At 38.5% G+C, this 16,467-nt stretch overlaps 1 protein-coding gene across 2 annotated transcripts in view; it reads left to right on the forward strand.

The window, feature by feature from the left end:
- Window positions 1–16,467, forward strand: part of Wdr62 (WD repeat domain 62) — an 85,150-nt gene that overhangs the window by 22,147 nt on the left and 46,536 nt on the right. For both annotated transcript variants that reach the window (XM_046623826.2, XM_069135610.1), the window contains exon 3: window positions 11,773–11,964. In XM_046623826.2, the coding sequence (XP_046479782.1) occupies window positions 11,881–11,964 (84 nt within the window). In that variant the 5' untranslated portion in view covers window positions 11,773–11,880. The remainder of the gene's footprint in view (window positions 1–11,772; window positions 11,965–16,467) is intronic.

A 16,467-nucleotide genomic window follows, 5' to 3' on the forward strand; every position in this document is an offset into this window, starting at 1 on the left:
TGACGCAATCGGTAAAGTAGCAATATGAGAAATTGATTAATTAAGGATAATTTGATAAATCAGTCGACGCAGAAATTGGATGCTTTTTAGGTGAACAGAGTTGTTTGTACGGCATTTATTTGTATACTCTGATTATTGGTCTTACGTTTTTTATTTTTTTTTTGAAACTATATTCCATACTCGCAAATAAATTGCGAGAATTGCTTGGGTTTTTTTGAGAGAAATTTAATTCTAGTACTTTACGAAATTGGTTAAAAAAATGTTTGCACATCAAAAACCTGGAGGCAATACAGCAATGCACATAATTAAATTTTTCCTTCGATTGCATTAATTAAATTTTCAATATGGTGTCTAATTATGCTGTAAACGATGGCTTTGTTTTACATGCATGGTTTCGCTAATATTATCCTGCATGTGTCACGATTAATTCTTGAAAGCATAAACCGATTTCGACACACTTTTATTACGTATAGACGATCTTTCGACGCGGATCAGATTGAATTGTGACACAAATCTCGTCGTCGATCGGTAGGTATAGACAATTGTTGCGAAACGTATCGCCGAGCAATCGCCTCGAATAGTTATACCTACATAGTTAGGTACTGTTGCTTTTGCGGCTCGGCAAAAATTTGAAAGTTCTCCAGTGCAAATGTTTGACTATGAAAGACAAATCGGCTTTCGTAACGGACGTTATACACTGATGAATATATCATTATTATCATCAATATTGGTAAATCGAGAAATCGCGTGTGACATATTAAGACTCACTTGAGTTTAACATTCAAATGAGATTTCGGTAATCACTGTAGAAAAAAACAAATTGTTGTGCTTGCAGAGGAAGAATTATTCTCCTCGTGTTTTTCTTTCTCAGCCTGCATCGTTGAGTGTATTTATTTCCGACTCAGCCATAATGTTCACTTTTTTGACCTGCAAAGCGGGACGAAAGTGGCGTATTATTCCCTCTTTACTATTTTACCTTATCTATGGGAAAAAAATAACACTTTTCGCCTGCATTTACGGGAAGTATGAGATTATATTTCTCGCAAATTAATTTTTCACTTTTTGTGGGCATCTCTCCTTCTTTTCCATTTTAAACTACATCTCTCTGTATCATTATAAACTTTGAATAATATCATAGTTTTCATACTCGTAGATCTCAATTACACATAAAATGAAAACCCTCTTACGTCAATAATTTGGTCAGAGTAGATTCGGGAATAAAAGGCAGCGACTTTATTCCCATGGGAATAATCTACGACTTTATTCCCTTGTTACATAATATGCCAATATACGAACACCAGACATATTTATAAGGTCGAAAATGAAAACAAAATTTCATCACACCTTTCCATTTAAAAGCCTATTGTAATTAAATAAGGTAATAAGAAGAATGAGAGTAAGATATTACAGAATCAGGCCGCGGCATTGTCGAAGCGGCAGCAGCAATCCTTTAAACACCGCCGTCTTGTGACTGGCGAATCCTCGTTTTCGCAATACGCCAACAATGAGACGTATCGGTGCATGCGTGCAGATTTTTTCCGCCAATCGCATCCTCGGACATCGTAATACCTCGGATACCTATAAACGTGTTGTTTGAAACACGAATAGGATATGTTTGTGTATACTATGTATAATCGTGACCCAAATAGCAATAGAATTTCTCTTACACATGACCCGAGCCGACAGACGAGAGAAGGTGATTAATTATCACGCGCTCTCGGGTCTTCGTACATGCAGAGGCATCACGCGGTCAAGGATCTGCTGCTTTTGCAGTTAAGGAGAGGAAGTCACCCAGCTGACGCCCTTGACCGATTCGACCGGCCTTAATATATAATCGAGTTTCGACGAGGCGAGGCTGCTGCTGATCGCCCGGAAATACTTACTTATATACATACTCGGTGTGCGAGAGAGAAATGAACCCCCCTCATCCTCCTACTCCTCCATCATTCGTTTGAATCGAGGACCAACATTGTCGAACTGCATCACCTTTCGCTGCCACGCTGTTGCTTTATGGCCGGGATTACGACACCGTTTAAATTCTTTAGCGTGTAACGTCGCAGAGTGTATTTATTACGGTGGTCGTTTCGTGCAGGAAAAAAAAAGAAAGGAAATGAAACTGATACCACCACCCTGTATGAATGTCGAAAAGAAGGAAGGGAGTATACGCGTAAATAAACCTGCGTCCTCGATCCAAAGAGAGCGGTTAATGGTTTGATTATTGATTATTATCACAGATTTTTCTTTATTAGTACCTACAAGATTGGAAAATACGAGAATTTATTATTCAATGAATCAGAAAAGATATTGTATTCCCATTTTTTTTTCTTTTTTCTTTCTTTTTTGTTTTTTTTTTCTTTTCTTTATTATTGAATATCAAATCCTGATAATTTAATAGAGAAAAATCCATTTGTTCTCATAAATATCGCATTGTCCGACATGCAACGGGAAAATATCACGCGATGGTGGTGCGAAAATAAGCAATCGGCACACGTGGTGCAGGATTTTAATTCCCCGTGTAGTTGATGCCGGTCTGTAGGTATATTTATACCTATAATACGTGGGGAGAACGTGACGCACGCTTTTCTGTATTTATTGTCACTATGCGTGACGTATTCGCGTTTCTCTCTACGTTTGAATTACGTTTACACGACGCGTGCGGTAGAATCGAATGACGAATCACTGCAGCAGCAGCATTTCCCTGCGGGTCGTTAGTTTCGAGGTGATATCAGGGAATTAAGTTGAAAAAATACTGGATCAACCTGGTAATCCAGCTGTACCGATGCTGCGGATGCTGATGCTGCGTGAGAAGTTTATTGTCGCGTAGTAGAAATTAATCACTGTTTACGCAGCTGCAGGATGACGAAGAAAGAGGCAGAGAACCGTTCAGATTTGTAGAAACTGCTTTTTAGTCCGTATAACGAGAATCACCAACGTCTTCTTCGCTCATTTATTAGCGGGGTCTAAATCCCCATGTGCATGGTCTTTGATACCTGCATCTTATGCACCTTTACGAAACCGGAATCATTCGCTTTCTGCGGCTTTTTATCGGACTGTTTTAAGTCGGAATAGACCAGGACACTCCCTTAACGCTGAAAACTGAAAATATGATGGAAAATTGGAAAACTGGGAATCCCACTCATCCTTGGATTCGTTTATCGAGTTTTATTACGCAGCTCTGACCTCTGCATACCTTGTAACAAAGTTGGTGCGAAGAACAACCCGAGGCGATGACTTATAGGTACCATACTCACGTCGTTGCTGCAGCTCGAGTAAGGGCAACGACTTCTTTTTCAAGACAACTATACAAACGCGGAAGTTCTGACAGAGTGGAATTAGTCACCAAGGTATATACGTGTAGGTACGAAAATGTCGCAGCTCTCTTTGCAAAGCGTTTTTGTTTTACAATCGAGGAAGCAGAAAATGGTGATGCAGGGAGAGACTGATTGACCGATCGTGTGTGAGAAGGAATTAAGGTGCGGGAGTAAAACGAGCAAGCGTTACATTCGACATTGAGAAATTAACGTAACGTTAGGTAAAATGCTCTTAGATTTATCTATGAGTCTACATTTCGCTGCTGCAGTCGAATTTGGATTGTAATGTTGTAGAAATTGGTACATATTTTGTGAAATTGTATTATGCAACGAGTTTCTACACGGAGGAATGGATATTAATGAGGTGAAATTCCGGAACGTTAGTGTGACGATGCATCGTTGTACGTTCTATAGTATAATTGAAAAACCTTCATTTCGCAGTTTTAAGATTGCATAAATTCAAAACAATAAAACTTGTACATATACTCGTATTTTCCAACCTCTCAAGTTGCTTCAACGTCATTCCAAACTTTCAAAAGTGTCGGTTCGTTTCAATGCTTCGTGAAGTCAACGTTGCAAACCTCAGTTAATCGTGACCGCGCTGACTCTAAATTTTGCCAACCAAATCAGTGCCAACGTAACTTCGGAGAAGAAGTGTAGTTATATAGCCTTGCGACTATCGTATTCAGTGATACGCGCTACGATACGCGAAAATGGGATGTCAAGTTCCGACACTCGTCAGCAGTGTACCTACATCAGCATCGGCGTCAGCACCGAACCGCAAGAGTGTGGAGTACATACCTTACCAAAGATGCTCGTGGTTAGTTTCCTTTTACAGTAAGTCAGTCTCCGTCTTCTTCGGTCGTTCGTCTCGTCCTTAGCCTTTCCCTTTTTATTCCTCTTCTTCCTCCTCCTCCTCCTCTTCTTCTTCTTCTTCCTCCTCCTCCGTCGCCGTCTAGCCATACACGTATTTCAGTCTGGTCCAGTCGCTCGCCGATCGTTTGGTGCACCAGTCACGTATCGAAGATGGGGTCGAGCACCTTGTACCTGCGGTACGCAGTGCGATCTGTGGACGCACAATGCACCGGTGGTTCATCGGTTGGTTCGACGTTGCGTTGGCAGACCGGAGTCGGAACCCCAGGCCTTGGCAGTGACAATGCCACGTTCGAACGGCTCGGTACGTCCGAAGCATTTGTGCATTTGTCGAGACTCCGCCATTAGAATTTCGATCCCCGAATTCCACTTGAAGGCATTTTCAGTCGGTTGGAAATTGTTGCCAACGATATTATGCGATAGGCGACTAAAATCTTCCCCAAAGACTAGATCGGAATATCCTGAAATCATGAAAGCCCGTGGTTACTCAGAATGCAAAGCAACATTCCCTTGGGAATGATAATTAAGAGGGGGGGAGTTAAATTGTCGATGTCGTTTGCGAATTCATTAAATTTACGAGGTGAAATTGAACTACTGGGATTAACACACCTGTATCAAATTTAATTGCTATCGAATTGGAATGGATTTCAGAGAAGATTCACATTTTTCACGTTCATTCCAATTCCAAGCTTGCGTTCCTCCAGAGTTCTTGTTCCTCGTCCTACTTTTATCAATCAATCGTATCATGTATATGATACGAAATAATGCGTTCGTTTTTGCAGGCTATGAACGGAGTAGACGAGCATTGAAATATACATTGTGCATCCGTTATAAGATTATTGTACACTTGATGTGTACAATAAGGTGATGAAGATGTTGGCGAATAGGGAATGTAGACGTGTAGGTACGTTCTTATCCACATTGTCCAAGAGACTGTGCGAGAGACTGGCGCTATTATATTCACTAGGCTAGGTCACCGACTCTCTCACGCTCTCTTTGCCAAAGTATACTATGGCTGAAACGGATGCTATGTATGGAGGAAAAAGGTCTGAAGTTGCTAGCAGGTCGAAGGATATCACCGATCCGCGTTCTAAGCTCTCGCAACTCTTTTCAACGGGACTTCGTATAGGTTACCATTTGAATTTTCCATTTCCTTGGCGCTGATCTATTTTTTTTTTTCTTGTCATATCTTACCTTCGTCCTTTTCCCCCATACTTTTCCTGGCACGTGCGGAAAATCATTATCGAATCGTCTGTCATCTACTGGTGAACGATTTTTTTTTCTTCTACAATTTTTGACGTTCGTGTCACAGAGCATATTATTGTGCACATCATTTGGCAAAAGATGTACGATCGTTTATACGATCCGTGAAACGCTCTTCCTGTCTCATGTCCTTGAAATATTTACAAAACGTATTTCCGAGTGCTACAAGATGTGTTATTTCGACACAGCGTGCGTCAATGTTCTGCTTATCAGATTACGAACGATAAAAGAAAGATTTGTCCGATTTCGAAGAGCAGTAAAGGTGTAAAAATTGTGGCACGGTATTATGGTTGTAGTTAACCGAATGCCTTCGAACCTGACCTTGCTCGAGGCCGGCTCACATTTCTTATCGGGGAGGAAAAATTTGATCTATACGACGGACGGATGGATCGATCGATCAATCGGTATTGTCATTACCTAGCTACGGAATGTCGACGCTTTGAGCGAAAACTTTATTGGCTGAAACTAGCTCCGAGAAAGACACGTAAAGAATGAGAGCCATTCAACGACCTCGTTGACGTTGGATTTACGAGATCGTTCGCTTCCTCTTCTCTTCTGTAAGCTCCTGGCTGGCTGCAGTAAAATTCGCGAAGAATCAGTACGTACTATGTATGTATATAAATTCTTGGCCAAACTTTACGCGTAACTGTTATCACTCATGCATGTAAGTTCAGAGCCGTGGCGCCGTTTTTATTATTATTAGGTAGACTTCGATAATAATCCATCTCGATCCACGCACCCTACTCGTAAGATAAAAGAATTCTTCAATTTTTACAACTACAAATCTTAATGTCTTTCAGAAAAATTGAGATCTCTGGAATATTCAATACACCAATTTCATCGCGATTCCATTTTCATCACGTTCTAAAAATGACAAGGGATACTGCGAATATTTCAATATTTAACACAAAGAAGTGAAAATAAAAATTATTCGGTTTTTTTTACATCTTTCTACGCGTACACAAGACTGCGAATGTCAAAATAAACGTGTTTTATTTTTTAATTCCGTAAAAAATCGTTTCCACGTTCGGAAGCATCAGGCTTTTATGAGTACAATAAAAATGTATTTTGTGATCATTTTTTTTCAACCATAGGAAGTGCGGTTGATAACTCGACGATAATTCAAAACCGCGTTTCTCTCGTGTGAAGGAAAGGTTGGAAAATTGTAGAATTTTCACAACTGCAATATCAGATTGAAACTTTGACGCTGAACAACCGAACGAAAAAATCGATGGATCGTACCATACGTGTGTGATTTGTGCACATTGCATAACGCAACGAATGACGTATTTTACGTACCAGCAGTTCTCTTAAAATAGACAGAAAATTGTCAACGCTCGAAACACGCGTGCAGACAGCGAATCGAGCAATGCAGCATGATTCCTGCAAGACTGGCCGCGCCTTTCCGTATATATGACATGTGCCAAACATTCATCTCGAGGATATATAACTGGGCCGTATACATGAAATATAGGTATAACGTAACGCGTCTTGCATACGTAGCTGGATGTGAGTCGGAAAGAGAATAGCGTTACGCAATATGCGTTTATCGCGTTTTAACTACCTTGGGAAGGAAGAATGGTGATGAGATGCACGAGGATGCGGAGGAGCTATTACTTGATCTGCTGAGTCGGATAAGTGCAGCCATTTCGATGATCAACAACGAACTATACGAATAGATTATTTATCGCTCGGTGATGCACCATTTCGCAACAGGAACACCGCCGCCCTCTATGCGCGTAAAGAAAAATATTTTAGATTTTACATGTCCTGCCGTGTGCGGTGAATACGTGGAAAACACTTTTTTTAAGCTAAATTTACAGCAATTGTGACAAGAGTTGAAAAAATCGATAGCACGAGTTCCGATGTGCTTACAATGAGGTAAATCTACCGTAATTGATACCGGATTGAGATTTGATTGAAAAAAAGTGCCGTTCGTATATATTTATCACAGGAGACGTAAAATTGATATTGAAATTTTTCTCGTGTACGATTCTTTACTTCGACCTTTGAAAATACGACGTGAAATACGTTTATTTCCCTTATTCCCGCAGGTGAGACTTCTGCCCGGTGCTTTTGTGCCGCTGGACGAAATAAGGAGCAAGCAATAATTTCACTCCACACCGACACACAAAGGGGCTTTAGCTTATACCTTCGCGCTAACGATAAGCGACACGAAACTCCAGTGGGCGAACAGGATGTATTAATGTAAATTCCTTACAGGATTCTTCGCGATTGTCTGAGACTGCTGAAACGCTGCTTGCCTGTTTCACTTTCGGAAAAGTGACTCGCCCGAATGCGAATATCTGATTTGTCGCAAATCCTTGTTCGGCTAGCGAGAAAAGAACGATATTATTATATATTTAGCTGCAACTTTTTACTGAAATTCAGCGTCAGCTCTGTTGCAGTATAATTTTTCGAAACTCCAATACTGCACTGAGAAAAATTTAATTTGTTACTGTAACTAGAAAAATTCAGTATAACAGGTATCGTTAAAAAAACTGTTTGAATATTGTTGGTATTACGAAAAACGAGGTGCGCGTAACTATTTTGCGCTATTGTCGATCCTTTTTTGGTAATTGCAACGCAAAATCAGTTTCTTCGGTCTAATCTACCTTTTTTAGTTGTACAAGGCTTTAAAATCAATTTATCGTTGCACAAGCGTTAAATTTTCGCAACAGTTGCGAGAAAATATAGTAACAGTGATCGTAATGAGAAAGAATAGTCACGGATACTAGACTTTCCGGTAACGGCTAGAAAAATAATTTTCATTTTCTACCTAGAATTATATTTTTCGACTGTGGTGAAAAATGAAAATAGTTAAGGACTGAGCGGTAACCGGAACTAAAAATTTCTCTCAGTGTGTACGATAATTTATTTCGCTTTGGAAGTGATCAAAAATCTTTTCTTTTTTTTTTCGTTCAATTTCGGTTTTACGAAATCTGTCAATTTCGTTACACACGCTGACGACGACTTATCGGTGTAATATTGATCGATAAGAATCACCTTTCGAAGGTGATTTCCGCGTGCCTGTCGGTGTGTAATCAATAATTTCTTCTACGGTTAATGCACGTCAAAATGGCTGCAGCCGAAATTCTGATAATAAAATATAGCCGAGTTTATCTTCCGTTGGAGATAAGACGATAACCGTATTGATTATTGTATTGAATTCAAATGATTTTTACACAATCTTTTAGGCAAACCACGTGTAAGAGAAGTGTAAAAAAAATTTTAGTTTCCAACTGAATGAGATATGCCGTGAATAATTGATAAACCGATGGGATTCTTTACACTGTTTGGAAATTTTCAATTCTCGGGCATGATTTCGCGTTGGTGTTTTAAGTATTTGGAAATTTTTACCCTCCCATATTCGGCGAATTAGGAGAAGAAGAAGAAGAATCGCCGCGGTTATTTCGCGCGGATTTATTTTGTTAAACTTACAGAGCTTGCCTTCATTTCACCGTACGAACTGCAGAGCTTTTATTTTTAGACCCCTAGCAGCATCCAGCAATTCGTGGCTTTGGATTTCATCCCGCTCGTAATACGCGGAATTCGAAGTACCCGACGTACAAAGTAACGTCGTCCAGCGGTATGCACGTACACAAATAACGCGTGAATTTTACACGGTAGTTCTTGAGCTAGATCTATCTCATGGAGATCCTCGAAGAGAAGAAGAATTCACCTTACGTCGATATGGAAAAATTCACGTGACGCCGGTTTGATGCGTACATTTTATATACGTTTCAGGGTTTCAACGTTATTCCCTGTCATACAATGAGAGAAATTTTTAGTTCCGGTTACCGCTCAGTCCTTAACTATTTTCATATTTTACCACAATAGAAAAATATAGTTCTAGGTACAGAATGAAAATTAGTTTCCTAGCTGTTACCGGAAAGTCGGGTATCCGTTACTATTCTTTCTCATTACGATCACTGTTGCTACATTTTCTTACAACTGTTGCGAAAATTTAACGCTCGTGCAACGATAAATTGACGTTAAAGCCTTGTTTAATTAAAAAAGTTGAGTGAACCGAAGTAACTGATTTTGCGTTGCAATATCCAAAAAAGGATCGACGATAGCGCAAAATGGTTAGGCGTACCTTGTTTTTCCCAATTCCAATAATATTCAAAACAGTTCTTTTTTAACGATGTTTTACTGAATTTTTCTTGTCACTGTAACAAATGAAATTTTTCTTAGTGTACATGGATTTTGTTGCAAAAAAACACGAAAAATAAGGAACGTTAAGGTTTTCGAAAGGAGAAATGGAAATCTTGAAAATTATACGCACAACAGGCGTAACGTTACGTCTGTTTCTCTGTAACAATAGAATTCCCATCGTATCTCACCGTGTGATCGATCTTCATCCGACATCGTTGCGGAATCTTTTGATACCGCCGAAATAATTGAACAGAATTTCTCCAGGCTCGTAAAAAAAAAAAAAAAAGAATTACTGATAATCAGGATTTTTAAGGGGGCATGTCGGTATAGTCACACTAAAATGAGATAATTTATGAAATGTTTTCACCATTGTTTAGTACAACACCTAATATACCATTTATATTTCGTTGAAGTTAGATTTTTAAAAATTTTCAAGCGTGGCGGCTGCTCTTATTATTTGCTGTGGACAAGATATCGCGGAGCTCGGCTATGCAAAACATGTAATTCAATTTTTTTCTTATAAAATAACAGTAAAAGCTGCCCCTGATAATCACGCTTTTTGAAAAAATTCACTATTCACGAAACTGTGATAGTTCCACTTGATTAAAAAAATAAAAATAAACTCTAGTCCATTTCTTGACCTTCCATGTAGCGTTATATCAAAGGAATTTCAAAATTCAAAAAGTAAGATTGTCAAGGATTGGTCAAAGCATCGAAGAAGATCCTTTTAAAATTTCATCTCAATCAAACTAACAGTATAGAAGATATAGTGGACACAGACTTTGAAAACAGCCTTTTGAGAAAAACGTGTTGAAAGTTTACGTAGGTACGAAGCTTGTATAAGAAGATTATCTTTCAGATAAAACTCCTTGAGCGGCTGCCGTCAACATCTTCCTCTGCAATTTTTCGTTTCGTACGGATTCAATGGCCGCTTCCTGTTTCTTCCCGTTACTTGCCGATAATTATAATTTTTCGGATCATAAACTTCATAAACCTGACAAAATGTGTGGCAAACGCTCATCTTTTGACGGAACTTTTCTTTTAACCTAAACGAACTTTTCGGAGGGTGCACGGTGAAAAATCGCATGCCATTTTTGCCCGAAACACTCTATTGTACACGTAACTATCTAACAAATTGACGAAGTCGAGCAAGCCAATTACCGCGATTCACTGCAACAACGGCGAAGTGCTAAACGACAGAATCGCGTCACGCACGGGCAAATAATAATATCGTCTCGTATCGATTTCGCATGCCGCGTGGTTTGGCTTAGTTAATACCTAATGCAAGCAAAGGCTCGTCTGACAATGAATTCGAGAATCCTGAAAGCAGCCGCGGTGGATACGTTTCATGAAACGAATCTTAAACACTGATCGTGAGATTCTCGGTTGTTGAAAATCCAGTTATTCTTCATCTTCACCGCCATTAGCGTGACCGTTTCGCAATATTGGGTCGAAGGGCTTTCATCCCGGATCGCTTGCTACGCGAATTAACCCTGCATTTCACAGAAACCTATTATGAAAAAATTTCACGGCCATTTTACTTAGATGTGAAAATAATTCTTTCATACAAGTTCACGATTAGCATTTGTCATTATTCAAATTTAGATATGGGTATTAAAATTACGCGGTTAGAACACCTCGTCACGTTCTGGATAAATTTTATCATGTGTTCCAACTCACCTTGTTATGCCCCTCGTGTTATTTGATTTCCAGTTTCATTATACCTATAAAGTTGCGTATATTTTGCCAAAAGTGTTAAAAAAAAATAAAATAACACATCGCACGCGTGGACTCGAATTAATTAATATGGTGCTTGTAGTTATACGCATTTTGTGCCTGACGTTGAGTACAACGCACAAAATGATAACAATTAAAAGCATATGATTAAAGTTTTTTTCCCCATTCTTGCGCCCGATTAACCGCCAGAAGTATCGTTAATGTGAAAAAATTTGCTTATTTATCTTGACACGAAATCAACTGTCAACGGTTACTGGAACGGAAGTCGAATGAATTGACAATGAGTTTTGGAAAGTCCGAAATTTTATCGATCATTATCAGCTTTCTTATTTTATTTCTTTTTTTTTTCTAGCAAAATATACCCTTCGAGGCATTTCACGAAGACAATGATCGATCGAATTATTTATTCCGACGTTTCGGATTGTTTCAGAAAATGATGTGAAGGACGCTGCGGCATTCCTGCCAGAGGATGAAACCCTGACGAGAAATAATTCGCTCTGATCCGCTCCCCTAACCCCGTAGACGAGGATCGTTCACCATGATGGAACCTCCGCCCACCAGTAAAGTCCTACGTGCTCCGAGCCTGAAAAGGGGTCAGGAGAACGTCAGGATTCAAGATCGGGTAAGTCGGTGTTGTTCAATTACGGGAATCCCGACCGGCCGGGGAATCACCGCCGAAGATTTTCAACGAATCGTCAAAATGATTCATATATTCGGGATAAAAATTGCGCAAATTTTTTATCATTCAATAGCAAAGTTTCGTCGAATCTTATCGACGCATATAATTTTTTTTTTTTTTCTACTACCGATTCAACAAAAAGTGCCATTGAACAACGAATTTGAATTTTTGCCAATTTCGATAAATTTTTCTACTTAATCTTTCAACTCGACGCTGGATTAATTCGCATTATCGAACCGACATAGCGGCTGATCGAATTGAATTCTTGTTGCAAAGCTTAAAAGCCGTTTCAGACGTTGATCGAATTAACCGAACCATCCAATGTCGTTTTTATACTTGGAATTTAGCTGACGACGACGCACTTTACGCAGAAATGTCGATACTCCGCATAATTCCTCGTTGACTCATTACAAGAGATTGGAATCTGCGCCATTTACGAATGAGTATCTTTAGATTTGAACAAGCGACGATTTTTGCTAGCTAGAAAAATTTTACATCTCATTTTTAATAGTTAAAAATCAGTACGAATCATTCGGTCGATTGAAAACCTATGGACTTTTTTACGATTATAGATAACTTACCTGTCTCGTTGCTGTTGTTGTTTTGTTTATTTTTTATCCTTGTTGTTGAAAATTTCTACGGAGTAATCATAAGCGAAACTAGCTGTATCGCCGTATTATTTGTCTTGGCAGAAAAAAAAAATTGCAGAAAAACGAGAAACTAATGCGGCTAACTTGGTTAGAAAATACGAAAAAATACGTCAATATACCGTGTAGGCTTTAAGGTATTTAAAAGTAATCTATCTGTACGCGAGAAAAGTGAATGGTTAAAAGATAAGATTACTCGACACGTAGTTTACGATACATACGCGACAGATTATCTCTAACGATGTGCGAAAACGCTGAGATAAGTTTCTCGAGTGAAACTATTCGTTGGTAATATCTCGGTGTCGATAAGTTGGTAACTATTCGTAACGGTGGTAGGAAATAGCGAACTCTGCACGAACGAGCGAGTCAGCCGATGATCACTTGGATCACTGGCTGGGATTTGTTTCGTAGTTACGCCGATGCGTGTAATTCGGTCACGCGTAGTAGATCAGTGATCACCGCGCGATCTTTGCCCCTAGATCCTGCGTCTCGCGGTAAAGTCAATTTCTACTTTGATAATTATACTATTTTTTTTTTTTTTTTTCAAATCCGCGAAGCAGAAATATGAATATTTTATCATCAAAATTCGTTCATTTGTCCCTCCGTTAGATATGAGGAAAAAAATAAATAAATAAATAAATATATAACAAAAATATAAAAACGCGGCAACAGAATTTTTATTCCGTAATTTAAGCCTAAGACTCTGATGTCCGCGTCTTAACGTGGCGATTGCAATTATTATAGCGTTAATTATTAATGTGCCGCGTGTTCCAAGAGACACAGTATGTACTTATACTCTCTTGTGCTTTCTTCTTGTTATAATAACGGCGATAATTTGTTTATTTCGAGTTGAAACACGAGCATTAGCAGCGCAGAAAGCGTCCAGCGGAGCAAAGCGTCGTTATAAAGAGACGTTTTGCATAGCTGTAGAAGGAGAGAGAAAAATATATAAATATCGCAAATGGCATTGCATCGTGTGCAGTAATAATCGAAAGAATAAAAAATAGAAACTTGAAATTTGCATAATCGAGTACGCCTTTCATTCGCGTGTATGTATGAGACAAGACATACGACGAATATATCAATCTTATCGTCATTTTAACGTGTCATTGTAGAAATTGTATAAGACAGATTTTGTCATCGTTATCATCGTCATAATCGTCGTCGTTGGCTTGGGTTGGGCTTTAAATCGGTTTATATACGATGTTTGCAGACATCCGATTTCAAGAGGTTGTTTTCTGCGCTAGTAGTGTTCGCGATTATAACCCATAGGTCGTGTGTTCTACACAATCTTGATCGTCATCGTATCGTCATCGGCCGACATCGTAGCGCGAACATTATTTTTATGATTACATAAAAACTGGTTTCAACGCCATATGCATAATTTTATCTTTATATACCTACGTTTCGTAATAAAGAAAACGAGATATATATACATATATATACGTATATGTATAATGTATATAACGTACATAATGTACAGTAAAATACTTCTTTTCTCACGTCTAGCTTTATTCTCGTATATGCCGTTGAACCTTATATGGCCATCCGTATGATAATATTTCTATCCTTACCAAAAATTTCGTCTGTATTTATGCAAGAGAGACGGACGAACGAAGATATAATATAAAGTTTTCGGAATATTCAACAACGCCAATATATATACGATGCTGTGGCTGAATTTGCGTTTCGTCATCAACTAGAATTATTGCCGAAATTCTTATTGTGTGCAAATTACCGCGTGGGCAGCGCGTCGTTGTGCGAAGTGTGTATTATAGGTATAGAAATTATCACTGTATCGGTATACCTGTAACCGGGACTTATTATTATTACACCTATACCCCATATTAAATTTTCTCTCACACGTGCAACGTCCCTTTGCACCGACAATGACAATGAGTGATAACGGAGTGTGACCCGACTGTTGAGCAATCGGTTATGTCTGCCTGCCTGTATTTCTTCAAATGCTGCACTTCGTCTCAATCATCGTTTCCGACTGGCGACAAATGGACTTTGCAATTTTAATCACAAATTATGGGTACATACCGTATTATGCAGGCAAATCCAACGGTTCGTATAATTTTCGCGGCCAGAATCTTCCGGAAGCTTCGATTCGGTATAAAAAAAAGAGATGAAAAATTATCACTGATTTTGGTGATTGCAGCTTCTTCTCTGTCTTTTTTTTTATTACAATAGATACAAATGTGAATTGAAAGACTTGAATTACGTGAAACTTGGCGAAATCGAAATAAAGTTATCACATATCGTTGTACGATTGTTTCCATTCATTTTCGGATGTCGAAGCGTAATTTTTGAATTTATCTCAATTCACTTCGTTGTTTGATTACTCGTTCCATTTTTTGTTTTTTCTCCCACGATACGCTCAGCATATCGCATAATAACTCGATACATATGAATTTGCAGCATGTTTGTTCTTGGATTGAATTTCCAAATTTGCCATCGTCAAACGATCACATCTATCGGGTTCTATTTATAAATCTATTCGTTTATCCTTGGTGGTGGAACGATCAATGACGAAAGTGTGTATTTAAGCGTATTATAATATTACAACGCCTTCTCTTTTTGCATTCTTTATTATCCATTCTGGACCGTATGTATACATATAATATACACGTATACTTGTAACCACAAGTCAGCCAGTTTTCGTTATTTTGTCGTTACAAGTTAATTTGCATATACCACGTAAACACACAACCGTTGATAATATATGTATAATATTTGCGTACGCAAGAATTGATTTTGTGATTTTGCAAACACCTTACGACGAACAAATGTCACACGAATATTCGAACGCTTGTAAAATTGCGCCCACTTTTGCACGCGGCAAACATTTTCTTCGTAAATAAGAGCGAGAAAGATAGATGTGGGAAAAAAAAAAGAACCAATTGTACCAACACGATCTGCGGCAGGATGAACAATGGGATTTTTATTCCCTCTTCGCTAGATAGAAGAACCGATCGTCGTTATACTTCTTTGATATTCTTCCTTAGCGCGCAGGTCGTAGCAACGGTAAATTCATATCAATTGTTACTGTTGCGGTTTCTTCCGACACCTCGTTATTCATTCGTGTATACATCTATAATAATAGAAGATGGAAACGAAGTTTGAGAAGGTTGGTTGGCCACAAGTCGATGCTTGCTTTTTATCATTCTATATTATTTCTATCCAAGAAATGTATAAAATACCCGAATTAAGTAGAAACAGAAGTTCAGGTATCGATGCTTCATTTTGAAGCGCTTCGAAATTGATAAAAATCTAGTGGATCCGTTCGAGTTTATAATTAATAAATAATGAGGTAAGACTAACGATCGAGATAAATGAAGCAAATGGATTCTTCTCCGTGAGGTCTTGATCACGTTTACGCAAGCTTTTGGTTATCGGTCATGCTTCTATATCGTATATATTATATATACCTTGTGGGAAATTGTTTGGAAAAGAGAAATTCGTCTGGCTAGTTCTTTTTCTAAAAGTATCCAACGTCCGGTTGGTTGTAACGTCTAATGCAGTTTCCTCGTTTACATATTACCTATACGGAGATAATTACATTCTTCTTCGTTTTTTTCTTTTTTTTTTTTCTTCTTCTTTTTTTCTTTTTCTCTTTTTCTGATTTCACACCGCATTGCGGTCATCTTCTTCTACAAGCATAACGTAAAATGTACACATGTACAATACGTGCCTGTGAATGTAACAAGAATTTTTTATTTACCTGAAAATTACATTAACACGATTGCACTTGTCGTGTGTATAAATTAACGTTCCATACGCAGCCCAAGATGGA

This window comes from Neodiprion pinetum, chromosome 4 (genome assembly GCF_021155775.2).
Source record: "Neodiprion pinetum isolate iyNeoPine1 chromosome 4, iyNeoPine1.2, whole genome shotgun sequence".
NCBI classification, from domain to species: domain Eukaryota; kingdom Metazoa; phylum Arthropoda; class Insecta; order Hymenoptera; family Diprionidae; genus Neodiprion; species Neodiprion pinetum.